General features: G+C 54.1%; 1 protein-coding gene across 1 annotated transcript; it reads left to right on the top strand.

Moving 5' to 3' along the window:
• Positions 1-1,325: 1,325 nt before the first annotated feature.
• On the top strand, positions 1,326-9,796 carry FCER1G (Fc epsilon receptor Ig). The gene is made up of 5 exons (XM_083879192.1): positions 1,326-1,452; positions 3,666-3,757; positions 5,209-5,244; positions 6,397-6,420; positions 9,272-9,796. Exons 1-5 carry the CDS (start codon positions 1,386-1,388, stop codon positions 9,326-9,328), a joined length of 276 nt encoding a protein of 91 aa, XP_083735318.1. The 5' UTR covers positions 1,326-1,385; the 3' UTR covers positions 9,329-9,796.
• Positions 9,797-15,071: the final 5,275 nt, after the last annotated feature.

Here is a 15,071-nt window from a genome sequence, read left to right as displayed (position 1 = left end):
CTCTGGGGCCATTTTTGGGGCCATTTTTGGGGCCATTTTTGGGGCCATGGGGACAGCGGGGCCCCTCCGGCTGATGGGGCTGGTGGTGCTGGCGGTGCCCGCGCTGGCCGCAGGTGCGATGGGGGATTTGGGATTTGGGGGTGTCCGGGGGATTTTGGGGTGTCCAGGAGATTTGGGGGATCCGGTGGAATTTGGGGTGTCAGGGAGAATTTGGGGTGTCAGGGGGATCCGGGGGATTTTGGGGGATTCAGGGAAGATTCAGGAAATTTGGGGTGTCCGGGGGATTTTGGGGCATTTGGGGGATTTTGGGGTGTCTGGGGGATTTGGGGGGATTTCGGGGTTTTGGGGAATTTTAGAGGATCTGGGGGTTTTGGGGAATTTTTGGCAGATTCGGGGGATTTTGGGGTGTCCGGGGGATTTGGGGTGTCCGGAGGATCTGGGGGATTTGGGGGAGATTCAGGAGATTTGGGGTGTCTGGGGGATCTTGGGGTATCCGGGGGATTTTGGGGGACTGGGAGGGATCCAGAAGATTTGGGGCATTTGGGGGATTTTGGGGTGTCTGGGGGATTTGGGGGATTTTGGGCGGATTCCAGGGCTTGGGGAGATTTTGGGAGATTTTGGGAGGATTTTGGGGTGTCCGAGGGACTGGGGAGATTTTGGGGGACCCGGGGGTTTTTAGGGGATTGGGGGGGGATTCAGGGGATTTGAGGTGTCCGGGGGATTTGTGCGATTTTGGGGAGATTCAGGAGATTTGGGGTGTCCGGGGAATTCTGGGATGTCTGGGGGATTTGGGAGATTTTTGGGGGGATTTTGCGGGATCTGGGGGATTTTGGGGTGTCTGGGGGATTTGGGGTGTGTGAAGGATGTGGGGGGGATTCAGGGGATTTGGGGGAAATTCAGGGGGTTTGGGGTGTCTGGGGGATTTGGGGTGTCCCGGGGGATTTGGGGGAGATTTGGGGAATCCAGGAGATTTAAGGGGATTCAGGAGATTTGGGGTGTCCGGGAGATCTGGGGGATTTTGGGGGATCCGGGGGATTTTGGGGGATTCAAGGGAGATTCACAAGATTTGGGGTGATCAGGAGGATTTGGGGGATTTGGGGTGACCGGGAGATTCGGGGGGATCCAGGGGATTTCGGGACAAATTCGGGAGATTTGGGGTGTCCGGGGGATTTGTGCGGTTTTGGGGCGATTCAGGAGATTTGGGGTGTCCAGAGGATTTTAGGGGGATTTGGGGTTTTGTGGCATCCGGGGGGTTCGGGGCATTTCGGGGAGATTCGGCGAATTTGGGGCCGGAGGGAAGTGGGGGAGGGGCGGGGCTGTGGTCACCCTTTGGGGCCATTTTTGGGGCCATTTTTGGGGCCATTTTTGGGGCCATTTTTGGGGCCATGGGGACAGCGGGGCCCCTCCGGCTGATGGGGCTGGTGGTGCTGGCGGTGCCCGCGCTGGCCGCAGGTGCCATTGGGGATTTGGGATTTGGGGGTGTCCGGGGGAATTTTGAGTGGATTCCAGGGATTTGGGGGATTTGGGGGAATTCAGGGGAGATTCAGGAAATTTGGGGTGTCCGGGAGATCTGGGGGATTCAGGTGGATTCAGGAGATTTGGGGTTTCGGGGGGATTTTGGGGTGTCCGGGGGATTTTGGGGGATTTGGGGGGATTTTGGGGGATTTCAAGGAATCCAGGAGATTTGGGGGGGATTCAGGGGATTTGGGGTGTCTGGGGGATTTTAGGGTGTCCAGGGGATCTGGGGGGCTCCAGGGGAAATTGAGGAAATTTTGGGGATTCAGGGGAGATTCAGAAGATTTGGGGTGATCCGGAGGATTCGGGGGATTTGGAGGATTTTGGGGAGATTTGGAGTGTCCGGGAGATTGGAGGGATTTGGGGTGTCCCAGGGGATTTGGGGAGACTGGGGGGGATTGGGAGGATTTGGGTGGATCCAGGGGTTTCGGGGGGATTTTGGGGTGTCTGGGGCATTCAGGGGATTGGGGGTGTGAAGGAGATTTTGGGGTGTGCAGGGGATTTGGGGGATTCAGGGGATTTGGGGGGGATTCAGGAGATTCAGGGTGTCCAGGGGTTTTGGGGGGATTTTGGGGGGATTCAGGGGATTTGAAGGATCTGGAGGATTTTGGGGTGTCCGGGGGATTTTGGGGTGTCCGGGTGATCCAGGGGATTTTGGAGAGATTCGGAGAATCCGAGAGATTTGGGGGGATTTTGGGGTTTGCGGGGGATTTTGGGGGGTTCAGAGGACTGGAGGGGATTTGGGGGATTTTGGGGGATTGTGGGGGATCCGGGGGGATTTTGGAGTGTCCAGTGGATTTGGGAGGTTTGGGGGGATTTTGGAGTGTCCGAGGGATTTGGGGTGTCTGGGGGATTTTGGGGTGTCCAGGGGATCTGGGGGATTTTGGGGGGATTCAGGGGGTTTGGGGGATCTGGGGGATTTGGGGTTTGGGGAGGATTTGGGGGAATTTTGGGGGATTTGGGAGGGTTCAGGTGATCTGGGGGAGATTTGGGGTGTCCGGGGATTTTGGGGGATTTGGGGATCCAGGGGATGAGGAGGGCTGGAAATGGGGGTGCTGGGGAAGGGGGGATTTGGAGGATTTGGGGGATTTTGGGGGGATTTGGGGGAATTTGGGGGGATTTTGGGGGAATTTGGGGGAATTTGGGGTGACCCAGGGGTGTCACAGCTCCTTCCCTTCTCCCCTGACTTTTGGGGTGACCTAGAATCCCCCCAAAACTCCCCTAAATCCTCCCAAATACCCCCAAATCAAAAAAAATCCCCCCCAAATCCTCCGAACTGCCCCAAATCCCAAAAATCATCCCAAAATTCCCCGAAAAATCCCCCCACCCCCCCCAAATCTTCCAAAAATCCTCCAAAAATCCCAAAACACTCATTCCCAAAAATCCCCCCCAAAATCTCCCCAAACCCTCCAAAAATCCCCCCCAAATCCCTAAAAAATCCCCCAAAAATCCTCCCAAAATCCCCCAAAATCCCACAAAAAACACCCCAAAATCCCCCAAATTCTCCCTAAATCCCCTCAAATCCCTCCAAAATTTCCTAAAATCCCCCAAACACCCCCAAAATTCCCCCAAATCCAAAGAAATCCACCCCCTCCCAAAAAAAAATCCTCCCCAAAATCAAAATAATCCCCCAAAATTCCCCACCCCCCCCTCAAAAATCAAAAAAATCCCCCAAAATTCCTCCAAATCTCCCAAAAAATCCCCCAAAAATCCCCCCCCCCCAAAAAATCCCCCAAAACCCCAAAAATCTCTCCCCAAAACCCCCAAATAATTCCCCCAACCCTGGCAGGGGGCCTGAGGGAGCCCGAGTAATTCCCCCAAAAACCCCAAAAAATCACCAAAAGCCCGAAAAATCCCTCCCAAGAAAATCCCAAACCCCAAAAACCCAAAAAAAATTCCGAAAAAATCCCCAAATCCCCCCAAAAATAAATAATAATAAAAAAAAAAATCCCCCCAAAAAATCCAAAATAATCCTCCCAAAAAAAAAAAAAAAAAAAAAAAAAAAAAAAAAAAAATCCCCCCAAAAAGTCCAAAAATCCCCCCCCAATCCCTCAAAAAACTCCAAAAATTTCCCCAAAAAATTCCAAAAAAAAATCCTCCAAAACCCCCCAAACCCCAAAATCCCAAAAAAACCCCAAAAATCTTGGCAGGGAGCCTTGCGGAGCCCGAGCTCTGTTACGTGCTGGACGCGGTTCTGTTCCTGTACAGCCTCATCCTCACCGGCCTCTACTGTCACCTCCGGGTCAGGGGGGGCCTTGTGGGGTGGGGGGGTCCCCAAAAATCCCTTCCACATCCTTCTCATCTTTATTCACATTTTTTTCTCTTTTTTTTCCATCTTTTTTTCCCTTTTTTCCATCTTTTTTTCCCAAATTTCCCCTTTTTTCCTTATTTTTTTTTCCAATTTTTCCTTTTTTTTCTCCTTTTTCCCTAATGTTCCCTTTCTTTTCCTATCTTTTTTTCCCCAATTTTCGTCCTTTTTTTCCCATCTTTTTTTCCCAATTTTCGTCCTTTTTTTTCCATCTTTTTTTCCCCCCAATTTCCCCCTTTTTTCCTTATTTTGTTCCAAATTTTCCCTTTTCCCCCCCCTTTTTTTTCTTCTTTTTTCCCTTCTTTTTTCCCCCAATTTTCCCTTTTTCCCCCCTTCTTTTTCCCCCAATTTCCTCTTTTTTTCTTTTTCCCCCCATTTTCGTCCTTTTTTCCCCCATCTTTTTTTCCCCAATTTTCGTCCTTTTTTTCCCTTTTTTCCCAATTTTCCCTTTTTTCCTTCTTTTTTTCTCTCCTCGATTTTCCCCTTTTTTCCTTCTTTTCCCCCCAATTTTCCCCTTTTTTCCTTCTTTTCCCCCCAATTTTCCCCTTTTTTCCTTCTTTTCCCCCCAATTTTCATCTTTTTCCCCATCTTTTTTCCCAATTTTCCCTTTTTTCCTTCTTTTTTCTTCCCCCGATTTTCCTCCTTTTTTGCTTCTTTTTTTCCCGATTTTTGCCTTTTTTTCCTTCTTTTTTTTCCCAATTTTCCCTTTTTTCCCCTTCTTTTTTTCCTTTTTTCCCCCCAATTTTCGCCTTTTTTTCCCATCTTTTTTCCCCATTTTTCCCCCTTTCCCCCCTCTTTTTTCCCCAATTTTCCCTCCCCCCCCAAATTTTCAATTTTTTCATATTTTTTTCCAATTTTCCCTCTTTTTTTCATTATTTTTCCCAATTTTCCCCTTTTTTCCTCCTTTTCCCTATTTCTTTCCTTTTTTTTCTCCATTTCCCCCCTTCTTTTCCCTCTTTTTTCCCATTCCCTCCTTTTTCTGCTCTTTTTTTCTCATTTCCCCCTCTCGTTTTTCCCTTTTTCCCCCTTTCCCCCTGTCTTTTTTCACTTTTCCCCCCATTTCCCCCATTTCCCCCATTTATCCTTTTTTCCCTTTTCCTCCTCTTCCCCCCCCTTTTTTCCCTTTTCCCTTTTTCCTCATTTTCCCCCTTTTTTTCCCATTTTCCCTCTTTTTTTCCCCCTTTCCCCCCTTTCCCCCCATTCCCCTCCTCTTTTATCCCCCTTTTTCCCTTCTTTTTCCCCCCTTTTTCCTCCTTTTCCCTCTTTTTTCCCCACCCCCTCCCCCTCTTTTTTCCCCTTTTTTTCCCATTTTTCCCGGAGTTTCCCCCCAATTTTTGCCCATTTTCACTTTTTTTCCTCATTTCCATTTCGTCTCCCCTGCCCAGCTCACGGCTCGGGGGTCACGGGGAGCGCCTGGCCCGGTAAATCACAATTTTGGGGAAAATTGGGGGATTTTGGGTTTTTTTAGAGGATTTTGGGGGGATTTGGGGGATTTTGGGAGGGATTTTTGAGAGATTTTGGGGGGGATTGGGAGGATTTTTGGGGAGATTTTTGGGATTTGGAGGGATTTTGGGGATTTTTGCGATTTTCTGGGAGATTTAGGGGGATTTTCGGAGGATTTGGGGGGATTTTGGGGAGTTTTGGGGGGTTTTGGGGGATTTTGAGAGGTTTTTTAGAGAATTTTTTTGGAGATTTTGGAGGATCTTAGGGGATTTGGGGAATTTTTTGGGCGATTTCTTTGGGAGATTTTGGGATTTTGGAGGGGATTTGGGGGGGAATTTTGGGGGATTTGGGAATTTGGGGGATTTTAGGAGGATTTTAGGGGAATTTTGGGGGATTTGGGGAGAAAATTTGATGATTTGGGGGATTTTGGGGAGTTTTAGGGGGATTTTTTTTTTTGGGGGGGGATTGGGGATTTTTATGGGATTTTGGTGGATTTTTTTGGATTTTAGGATTTGGGGAGATTTGGGGAGGATTTTCGGTGGTTTTAGGGGATTTTGGGGAATTTTGGGGGAGATTTTGGGGGGCTTTAGGGGATTTTGGTGGGGTTGGGGGTTTTGGGGGGATTTTAGGAGGATTTTGAGGAATTTCGGGAATATTTTTGGAGAAATTTTGGGGATTTGGCGGGTTTTTAGGGGATTTGGGGAGATTTTGGGATAGACTTTTGAGGATTTTGGGGAGATTTGGGGGATTTTTGGTGACTGTGGGGAATTTGGGGGATTTTAGGGGGGGTTTGGGGAGATTTTTTGGGATTTTGGGGGATTTGGGTGGGTGTGGGGCATTTTGGGGATTTTAGGGCATTTTTGGACGTATTTTGGGGGATTTGGGGAGATTTTTGGGGAGATTTTGGGGGATTTTGAGTGGATTTTAGGGGGGAATTTTGGGTGGTTTTTTTTTGTGGATTTGGGGGGACTTTGGGGGATTTTTCGGGGCATTTTTGGCGAAGTTTGGGAGATTTTTTGGGGGGGATTTTTGGGATTATTTTGGGGTGCAGGGAGGAGTTTGGGGGGATTCTGGGGTGTCCCTCTGTGCCCCCCAACCCCCCAAAATCCCCTTTAATTTTGGGTTTTCAGCAGAAGGAGGAGGCCGTGTACGCCGTGAGTCACTGGGGGGGGGGAGAGGATTTTGGGGTGCCCCCCTTTATGGGGTGGGGTTTGGGGGGTTTGGGGTCTGGGGTTTGGGATTTGGGGTGTCCCCCCATTTATAGGCTGAGATTTAGGATGTTTGGGATTTGGGGTGTCCCCTCCCCTAAAGAACCATTTATGGGGTGAAATTTGGGGTGTCCTTACCATTAATGGGGTGAAATTTGTAGTGTTTGGGGTTTGGGGTGTTTGGGATTTGTTTGGGGTGTTTGGGGGTGTCCCCCCCATTTATAGGGCTGAAATTTGGGATGTTTGGGATTTGGGGTGTCCCGTCCCCTAAAGAATCATTTATGGCATGAGGTGTTGGGGTGTTCCCCCCATTTATAGGGCTGAAATTTGGGGTGTTTGGGATTTGGGATGTTTGGGATTTGGGGTGTCCGTCCCTTTATGGGGTGAAATTTGAGGTGTTTGGGATTTGGGGTGTCCCCCCACCTAAAGAACCATTTATGGGGTGAGATTTGGGGTGTTTGGGATTTGGGGTGTCCCCTCCCCTAAAGAACCATTAATGGGGTGAAATTCGGGGTGTTCCCCCCATTTATGGGCTGAAATTTGGGATTTTCGGAATTTGGGGTGTCCCTTCCATTTATAGGGCGGGATTTGGGGTTGTCCCTTCCATTAAGGAGGTGAAATTTGGGGTCCTCACCCCTTTATGGGGCGAGATTTGGGGGTATTTGGGGTTTGGGATGTTTGGGGTGTCCCCTCCATTTATGGGGTGAAATTTGGGGAATTTGGGATGTTCGAAATTTGGGGTGTCCCTCCCCTAAAGAACCGTTTATGGGGTGAGACTTGAGGTGTCCCCCCCCACCCCCCCCCATTTATGGGCTGAAATTTGGGGTCCTCCCAATGTTATGGTGTGAGATTTGGGGTGTTTGGGATTTGGGGTGTCCCATCCCCTAAAGAACCATTTATGGGGTGAGATTTGGGGTGTCCCCCCCAAATAAGGGGGTGAAATTTGGGGTCCTCACTCATTTCTGGGGTGAAATTTGGGGTATTTGGGGATTGGGGTGTCCCCCCGGTTTATGGGGTGAGATTTGGGGTGTCCCCATTTATGGGGGTGTCACACCCTGGGGACCCTGTCCCGGGTGGGACCCCAAATTTGGGGGGTGACCCCCCCAAGAATCCCCCAAAACCCTCCAGGACCTTCCGTGGGTGGGGTGACAATGGGGGTGACAATGGGGGTGACAATGGGGGGTGACAATGGGGTGACAATGGGGGTGACAATGGGGGATGACAATGGGAGGTGACAATGAGGGGGTGACAATGGGGGTGACAATGGGGGGTGACAATGGGGGTAACATTGAGGGGTGACAATGGGGGTGACAATGGGGGGTGACAATGGGGGGGTGACAATGGGGGGTGACAATGGAGGTGACAATGGGGTGACAATGGGGGGGTGACAATGGGGGGTGACAATGGAGATGACAATGGGGGGTGACAATGGGGTGACAATGGGGGGGTGACAATGGGGGGTGACAATGGGGGATGACAATGGGGGTGACAATGGGGGTGACAATGGGGTGACAATGGGGGGGTGACAATGGGGGTGACAATGGGGGATGACAATGTGGGGTGACAATGGGGGGTGACAATGGGGGTGACAATGGGGGGTGACAATGGGGGGGTGACAATGGGGGGTGACAGTGGGGGGTGACAATGGGGGGTGACAATGGGGGGTGACAATGGGGGGTGACAATGGGGGTAACATTGAGGGGTGACAATGGGGGTGACAATGGAGGTGACAATGGGGGTGACAATGGGGTGACAATGGGGGGGTGACAATGGGGGGGTGACAATGGGGGGTGACAATGTGGGGTGACAATGGAGGTGACAATGGGGGATGACAATGGGGGGTGACAGTGGGGGTGACAGTGGGGGTGACAATGGGGGGTGACAATGGGGGGTGACAATGGGGGGTGACAATGGAGGTGACAATGGGGGTGACAATGGGGTGACAATGGGGGGGTGACAATGGGGGGTGACAATGGGGGTGACAATGGGGGTGACAATGGGGGGTGACAATGGGGGGTGGCAATGGGGGTGACAATGGGGGGGTGACAATGGGGGGTGACAATGGAGGTGACAATGGGGGGGTGACAATGGGGGGGTGACAATGGGGGGTGACAATGGAGGTGACAATGGGGGGTGACAATGGGGGGTGACAGTGCAGGTGACAATGGGGGTGACAATGGGGGTGACAATGGGGGGTGACAATGGGGGGTGGCAATGGGGGTGACAATGGGGGGGTGACAATGGGGGGTGACAATGGGGGGTGACAATGGGGGTGACAATGGGGGGTGACAATGGGGGGTGACAATGGAGGTGACAATGGGGGGGTGACAATGGGGGGGTGACAATGGGGGGTGACAATGGAGGTGACAATGGGGGGTGACAATGGGGGGTGACAGTGCAGGTGACAATGGGGGGTGACAATGGGGGGACAATGAGGTGACAATGGGGGGTGACAATGGGAGTGACCATGGGGGTGACAATGGGGTGACAATGGGAGTGACAATGGGGGTGACAATGGGAGTGACAATGGGGGTGACAATTGGGTGACAATGGGGTTGACAATGGGGTGACAATGGGGGGTGACAATGGGGTGACAATGGGGGACAATGGGGGTGACAATGGGGTGACAATGGGGTGACAATGGGGGACAATGGGGGTGACAATGGGGGTGACAATGGGGGGTCAATGGAGGTGACATTGGGGTGACAATGGGGGTGACAGTGGGCGGGGGACAATGGACAGGTGTCACTCGGGGGGTGACACAGACCCCCCCAAGCCCCCCCCGGTGTCCCCACAGGGTTTGACCTCCGAGAACCAGGAGACCTACGAGACCCTGCAGATGAAGCACTCGTGACACCCGTGTCACCTCCCTGTCACCTCTGTCCCCTCTGTCCCCCTCCCTGTCCCCTCCCTGTCCCCTCTGTCCCCTCCCCTGTCCCCTCCCTGTCCCCAAACCTGGGACCCCCCCGGTGAAGAAAAACTGGATTTTTTTTCTCGCGGAAAGCGCCGTCTTTGGCCCCAAATTTCCCCAAATAATTTCCCAAATTTCCCATGGAAATAAACCGGTTCAAACCAGCTCAAACCAGTTCAAACCAATTCAAACCACTTCAAAACGGCTCAAACCAGTTCAAACCAGTCCAAACCCATTCAAACCAGTTCTAACCAGTTCAAATCCAGTTCAAACCGGCTCAAACCAGTTCAAAATGGTTCTAACCAGTTCAAACCCAGTTCAAACTGGTTCAAAATGGTTCTAACCAGCTCAAACCAGCTCAAACCAGTTCAAACCCAGTTCAAAATGGGTCTAACCAGTTCAAACCAGTTGAAATCAATTCAAAATGGTTTTAACCAGTTCAAAATGGTTCAAATCCAGTTCAAACCCAGTTCAAAGTGGTTCTAACCAGCTCAAACCGGTTCAAAATGGTTCTAGCCAGTTCAAATCCAGTTCAAACCAGTTCAAGCTGGTTCTAACCGGTTCAAATCATCTCAAACCAGTTCAGACGGGGGTGACACTGGGGTGACACTGGGGGTGGCACTTGGTGGCCACGATTTGGGGCTTTAGGCCTAAAATTCCCTCCCTGAAATTTCCCGAAGTTTTTTTGGGGTGGAAATTCCCCCAAAATGGGAAAAAGAGAAAAAAAAAAAAAAAAAGAAACCAAATAAACCCCGAAAAGGAAGTGACGAAACTGAGAAGAAAAATTTGGGAACATTTTGGAATTTTCAAGAGGAATTTTCCGTGTTTTGGGGTCCCAAAATCCGGGGGAGGTTTGGGGGGAAATGGGGAAAAATAGGGAGAAAAATGGGGAAAATTTGGATAAAAATGGGGAAAATTTGGATAAAAATGGGGGAAATTTTGGGATAAAAATTGGGAAAAATTGGGGTAAAAATTGGGGAAATTTTGGGGTAAAAATGGGGGGGAAATGGAGAAAAAATTGGGGTAAAAATAGGGAAAATTTTGGTAAAAATGGGGAAAATGGAGTAAAAATGGGGAAAATTGTGGGGAAAAATGGTGGAAAATTTGGGTAAAAATGGGGAAAATTTGGGGATTAAAATGGGGGAAATTTGGGGATTAAAATGGGGGAAATTTTGGGGTAAAAATGGGGAAAATTTTGGGATTAAAATGGGGGAAATTTGGATTAAAATGGGAAAATTTTTGGGGGAAAAATGGGGGAAATTTTGGAGTAAAAATGGGGAAAATTTTGGAGTAAAAATGGGGAAAATTTTGGGGGTAAAAATGGGGAAAATTTTGGGATTAAAAGGGTTAAAATAGGGATTTGAAAGGGTTAAAAATAGGGATTAAAACGGGTAAAAATAGGGATAGAAATGGGATTTTAAAGGGTTAAAATTTGAGATAAAAATGGGTAAAAATCCATCAGAAATGGGTTAAAACCATGAGGAAAAAAAAAAGGGAAATGAATCCTCAAATCCCCGGGGAATGGGGGGTGGCACCAGGAGGTGACATCAGGAGGTGACAAAGTGACACCCAGAGGTGACATCAGGAGGTGGCAGGGTGGCGCCAGATGACATCAGGAGGTGGCAGGGTGGCACCAGGTGACATCAGGAGGTGGCAGGTGGCTCCAGGGTGGCAGCAGGTGACATCAGGTGACGTCAGGAGGTGGCAGGGTGGCCCCAGGGTGGCACCAGGACATGGCAGGTGGCTCCGGGGTGGCCGCAGGTGGCATCGGGAGGTGACACGTGGCCACAGGTGACATCAGGAGGTGACATGTGTGCCCAGGGTGGCACCAGGCGGTGACAGGAGGTGACAGGGCTGGCCCTGCCCCAGGCCCGACGCGCCACCAGGGCGCAGAAATGCTCGGGGACACCGCTGGACCTGCGGGGACAGGGACAGCAATGGGGACAGCAGAGGGGACAGGGGACATCAATGGGGACAGTGGACATCAATGGGGACAGGGGACACCGCTCGACCTGCGGGGACACGGGACATCAGGGGGGACATCAGGGGGGACAGGGGACAACAGGGGGGACAGGGGACAACAGGGGGGACAGGGGACACCGCTGGCCTTGCGGGGACATGGGACATCAATGGGGACAGGGGACATGAGGGGGGACAGGGGACACCGCTGTCCTTTAAGGGGAGCAGCAACATCAGAGGGGACAGGAAACATCAATGGGGACAGCAGTGGGGACAGGGGACAGCAGCAGGGACAGCCGGTGATAAAAGGGACAGAGGTGACATCAGGAGGTGACAGAAGGTGACATAAGAGGTGACACGGGGTGACACAGGAGGTGACACACACACAGGTGACACAGGTGACACAGGTGACACAGGAGGTGACACACACACAGGTGACACACACACAGGTGACACACAGATCACACACACACAGGTGACACAGGTGACACATGTGACACACAGGTGACACACATGTGACACACAGGTGACACACACAGGTGACACACAGGTGACACACAGGTGACACAGAGGTGACACACAGGTGACACTGAGGTGACACACAGGTGACACACAGGTGACACACAGGTGACACACAGATGACACAGGAGGTGACACAGGAGGTGACACACACCGGTGACACAGGTGACACTGAGGTCACACACAGGTGACACACAGGTGACACACAGAGATGACACACACAGGTGACACACATGACACTGAGGTGACACAGGTGACACAGGTGACACAGGTGACACACACAGGTGACACAGGTGACACAGGTGACACACAGGTGTCCCCACCTGAGTGTCTGCAGTTTGCTCCGCCCGGCGCGCTCCAGGCTCTGCGCGCGCTCCCGCTCCTGTCGCCGCTGTCGCTGAAGCTCCTCCAGCTCCTGGTCCCTGTCGCGCTGTCGCCGCTGTCGCGACTCCCGGATCTGCTCCCGCAGCGCCGCCCCGTGCGCGCGCCCGGCGCGCTCCCGAGCCAGGAGCTGAGCGCGCTCCCGGGCCAGCTCCGCCTCCTGGGCGCTGGGGACATTGGGGACAGCGTGGGGACAGCGTGGGGACACAGTGACACTGTGACACTGGCGCCCGGCGCGCTCCCGAGCCAGGAGCTGAGCGCGCTCCCGGGCCAGCTCCGCCTCCTGAGCGCTGGGGACAGCGGGGACAGCATGGGGACATTGGGGACATTGGGGACATTGGGGACAGTGACACTGTGACATTGGGGACATTGGGGACAGTGACACTGTGACATTGGCACTGTGTGCGCTCCGCCTCCTGGGCACTGGGGACAGCAGGGACAGTGTGGGGGCATTGGGGACACTGGGGACAGTGACACTGTGACACTGTGACTCTGGCACAGCCCTTGTGGTGACACCGGTGTCCCCAAAGCCACCAGGATGGCACAGTGACACTGCCACACCTGTCACCAGAGTCCCCAATGCCACCTGGCACAACACCTGGGGTGACACCCGTGTCCCCAAAGCCACCAGGATGGCACAAGGACCCTGTCACACCTGTCACCAGAGTCCCCAGTGCCACCTGGCACATCTGGAGTGACACCGGTGTCCCCAAAGCCGCCAGGATGGCACAGGAGCACCACCAGAGCCACCTGGGCACACCTGGCACAGCCCCTGGGGGTGACACTGGTGTCCCCAAAGCCACCAGGCCACCCCTGGAATAGCCCTGGGGTGTCACCAGTGTCCCCAAAGCCACCAGGTCACACCTGGCACAATCCCTGGCCTGTCACCAGTGTCCCCAAAGCCACCAGGTCACACCTGGCACAATCCCTGGCCTGTCACCAGTGTCCCCAAAGCCACCAGCCTCTGTCCCCGGCACCGCCACCAGCCCTCCCCGCCTGTCCCCGGTGCCCCCCCGGTGCCCCCCTCACCTGAGCAGGGCCAGGAACTCTTGTCGCTCCCGCTGCAGGGCCAGGGCCAGCTGCTGTCGCCGGTCTGTCACCTGCTGGTGGCGGTGGCGCTGCAGGTCCCGCAGCTGCTCCGCGCGGCGCCGCTCCCGCTGCAGCTCCCGGGCCCGCCAGGCGCGATCGGCCTGTTCCTGTGCCCGCCGGGTGCGCAGGGACTCCTGGGGACATTGGGGACAGTGACAGTGACAGTGACAGTGACAGTGACAGTGACAGTGACAGTGACAGCTCCCGGGCCCGCCAGGCGCGATCGGCCTGTTCCTGTGCCCGCCGGGTGCGCAGGGACTCCTGGGGACAATGGCAGGGTCAGGGGACACTGGAGACACCGGGCTGTTTGAGGTGTTTGGGATATGGGGACAATGACAGGGGTTAGTGACAGTGACAGCTCCTGGCAACATCAGGCGTCGCCTCCTCTGCACGATGGCTCCGCAGGGCCTCCTCTGGGATATTTGGGGACATCAGGGACATTGGGGACACTGGGGACATTCGGGGTGTTTGGGGTGTTGGGGACATTGGGGACAGTGACAGCTTCTGGCCACACCGGGTGCCACCTCCTCAGCGCGACAGGTCCGCAGGGCCTCCTGTAGGACATTTGGGGACATTGGGGACACTGACAGGGTCAGGGGACACTGGGGATACTGGGGACATTGGGGACATTGGGGACATTCGGGGTGTTGGGGACACAGGGGACAGTGACAGCTCCCGGGCCCGCCAGGTGTGCTCTGCCACCTCCTCAGTGTGATGGGTCCTCAGAGCCTCCTGTGGGACATTGGGGACATTGGGGGCACTGACAGGGTCTGGGGACATTGGGGACATTGGGGACACTGGGGACATTGGGGACATCAGGGACATTGGGGACATTGGGGACATTCGGGCTGTTTGGGGTGTTTGGGATATGGGGACAGTGACAGGGGTTAGTGACAGTGACAGGTCCCGGCAACACCAGGCGCCGCCTCCTCTGCGCGACGGGTCCACAGAGCCTCCTGGGGACACTGGGGACAGTGGGGACACTGGGGACATTGGGGACATTGGGGACACCGGGGACATTGGGGACACCGGGGACATCGGGGACATTGGGGACAGTGGGGACAGTGGGGACAGTGACAGCTCCCGGGCCCGCCAGGCGCGATCAGCCTCCTCCTCCGCCCGGCGGGTCCGCAGGGCCTCCTGGGGACATTGGGGACAGTGGGGACAGTGGGGACACTGACAGGCTCAGGGGACTTTGGGGAAGTTCGGGGTGTTGGGGACACAGGGGACAGTGACAGCTCCCGGGCCTGCCAGGCGCCGCCTCCTCAGCGCAACGGGTCCGCAGGGCCTCCTGGGGACATTGGGGACACTGGGGACATTCGGGGTGTTCGGGGTGTTGGGGACATCGGGACAGTGACAGTAATAGGGAGTGACAGGGGACAGTGACAGCTCCCGGCCCGCCAGGCGCCGCCTCCTCCTGTGTGTGATGGGTCCTTAAAGCCTCCTGTGGGACATTGGGGACACTGGGGACACTGGGGACACTGGGGACATCGGGGACAGTGCCAGGCTGGCCTTGGGGACAGCCCTGGAGGCGCCCAGCTGTGGCGTTGTCCCCATTGCCACCGCTCGGGGACATCCCCCGGTGGGGGGACAGAGACCTGGGGAGGTGACAGAGGGGACAGGGGAGGGGACACAGGTGACACAGGTGACAGCGCCACCCACCCGCTCCTCGTGCCAGGCCCTGTCGCGGTCCCCCAGCGCTGTCACCCGCTCCCGCTCCCGGTCCCGCTCCCGCCGC

The sequence above is a fragment of the Zosterops lateralis genome (assembly GCF_965231275.1).
Source record: "Zosterops lateralis genome assembly, chromosome: 27".
NCBI lineage: Eukaryota > Metazoa > Chordata > Aves > Passeriformes > Zosteropidae > Zosterops > Zosterops lateralis.
Note: the sequence above shows the minus strand (reverse complement) of the source record. Positions and strands in the feature narration are given on the sequence as shown.

What these genes read in the sequence shown, in the direction of transcription:
- FCER1G (XM_083879192.1), top strand. Translation starts at nt 1,386, where the DNA reads ATGGGGACAGCGGGGCCCCTCCGGCTGATGGGGCTGGTGGTGCTGGCG. An exon ending in GGTGCCCGCGCTGGCCGCAG is followed by an intron (nt 1,453 to 3,665) that starts GTGCCATTGGGG and finishes AAATCTTGGCAG; the next exon opens with GGAGCCTTGCGGAGCCCGAG. An exon ending in CACGGGGAGCGCCTGGCCCG is followed by an intron (nt 5,245 to 6,396) that starts GTAAATCACAAT and finishes TTGGGTTTTCAG; the next exon opens with CAGAAGGAGGAGGCCGTGTA.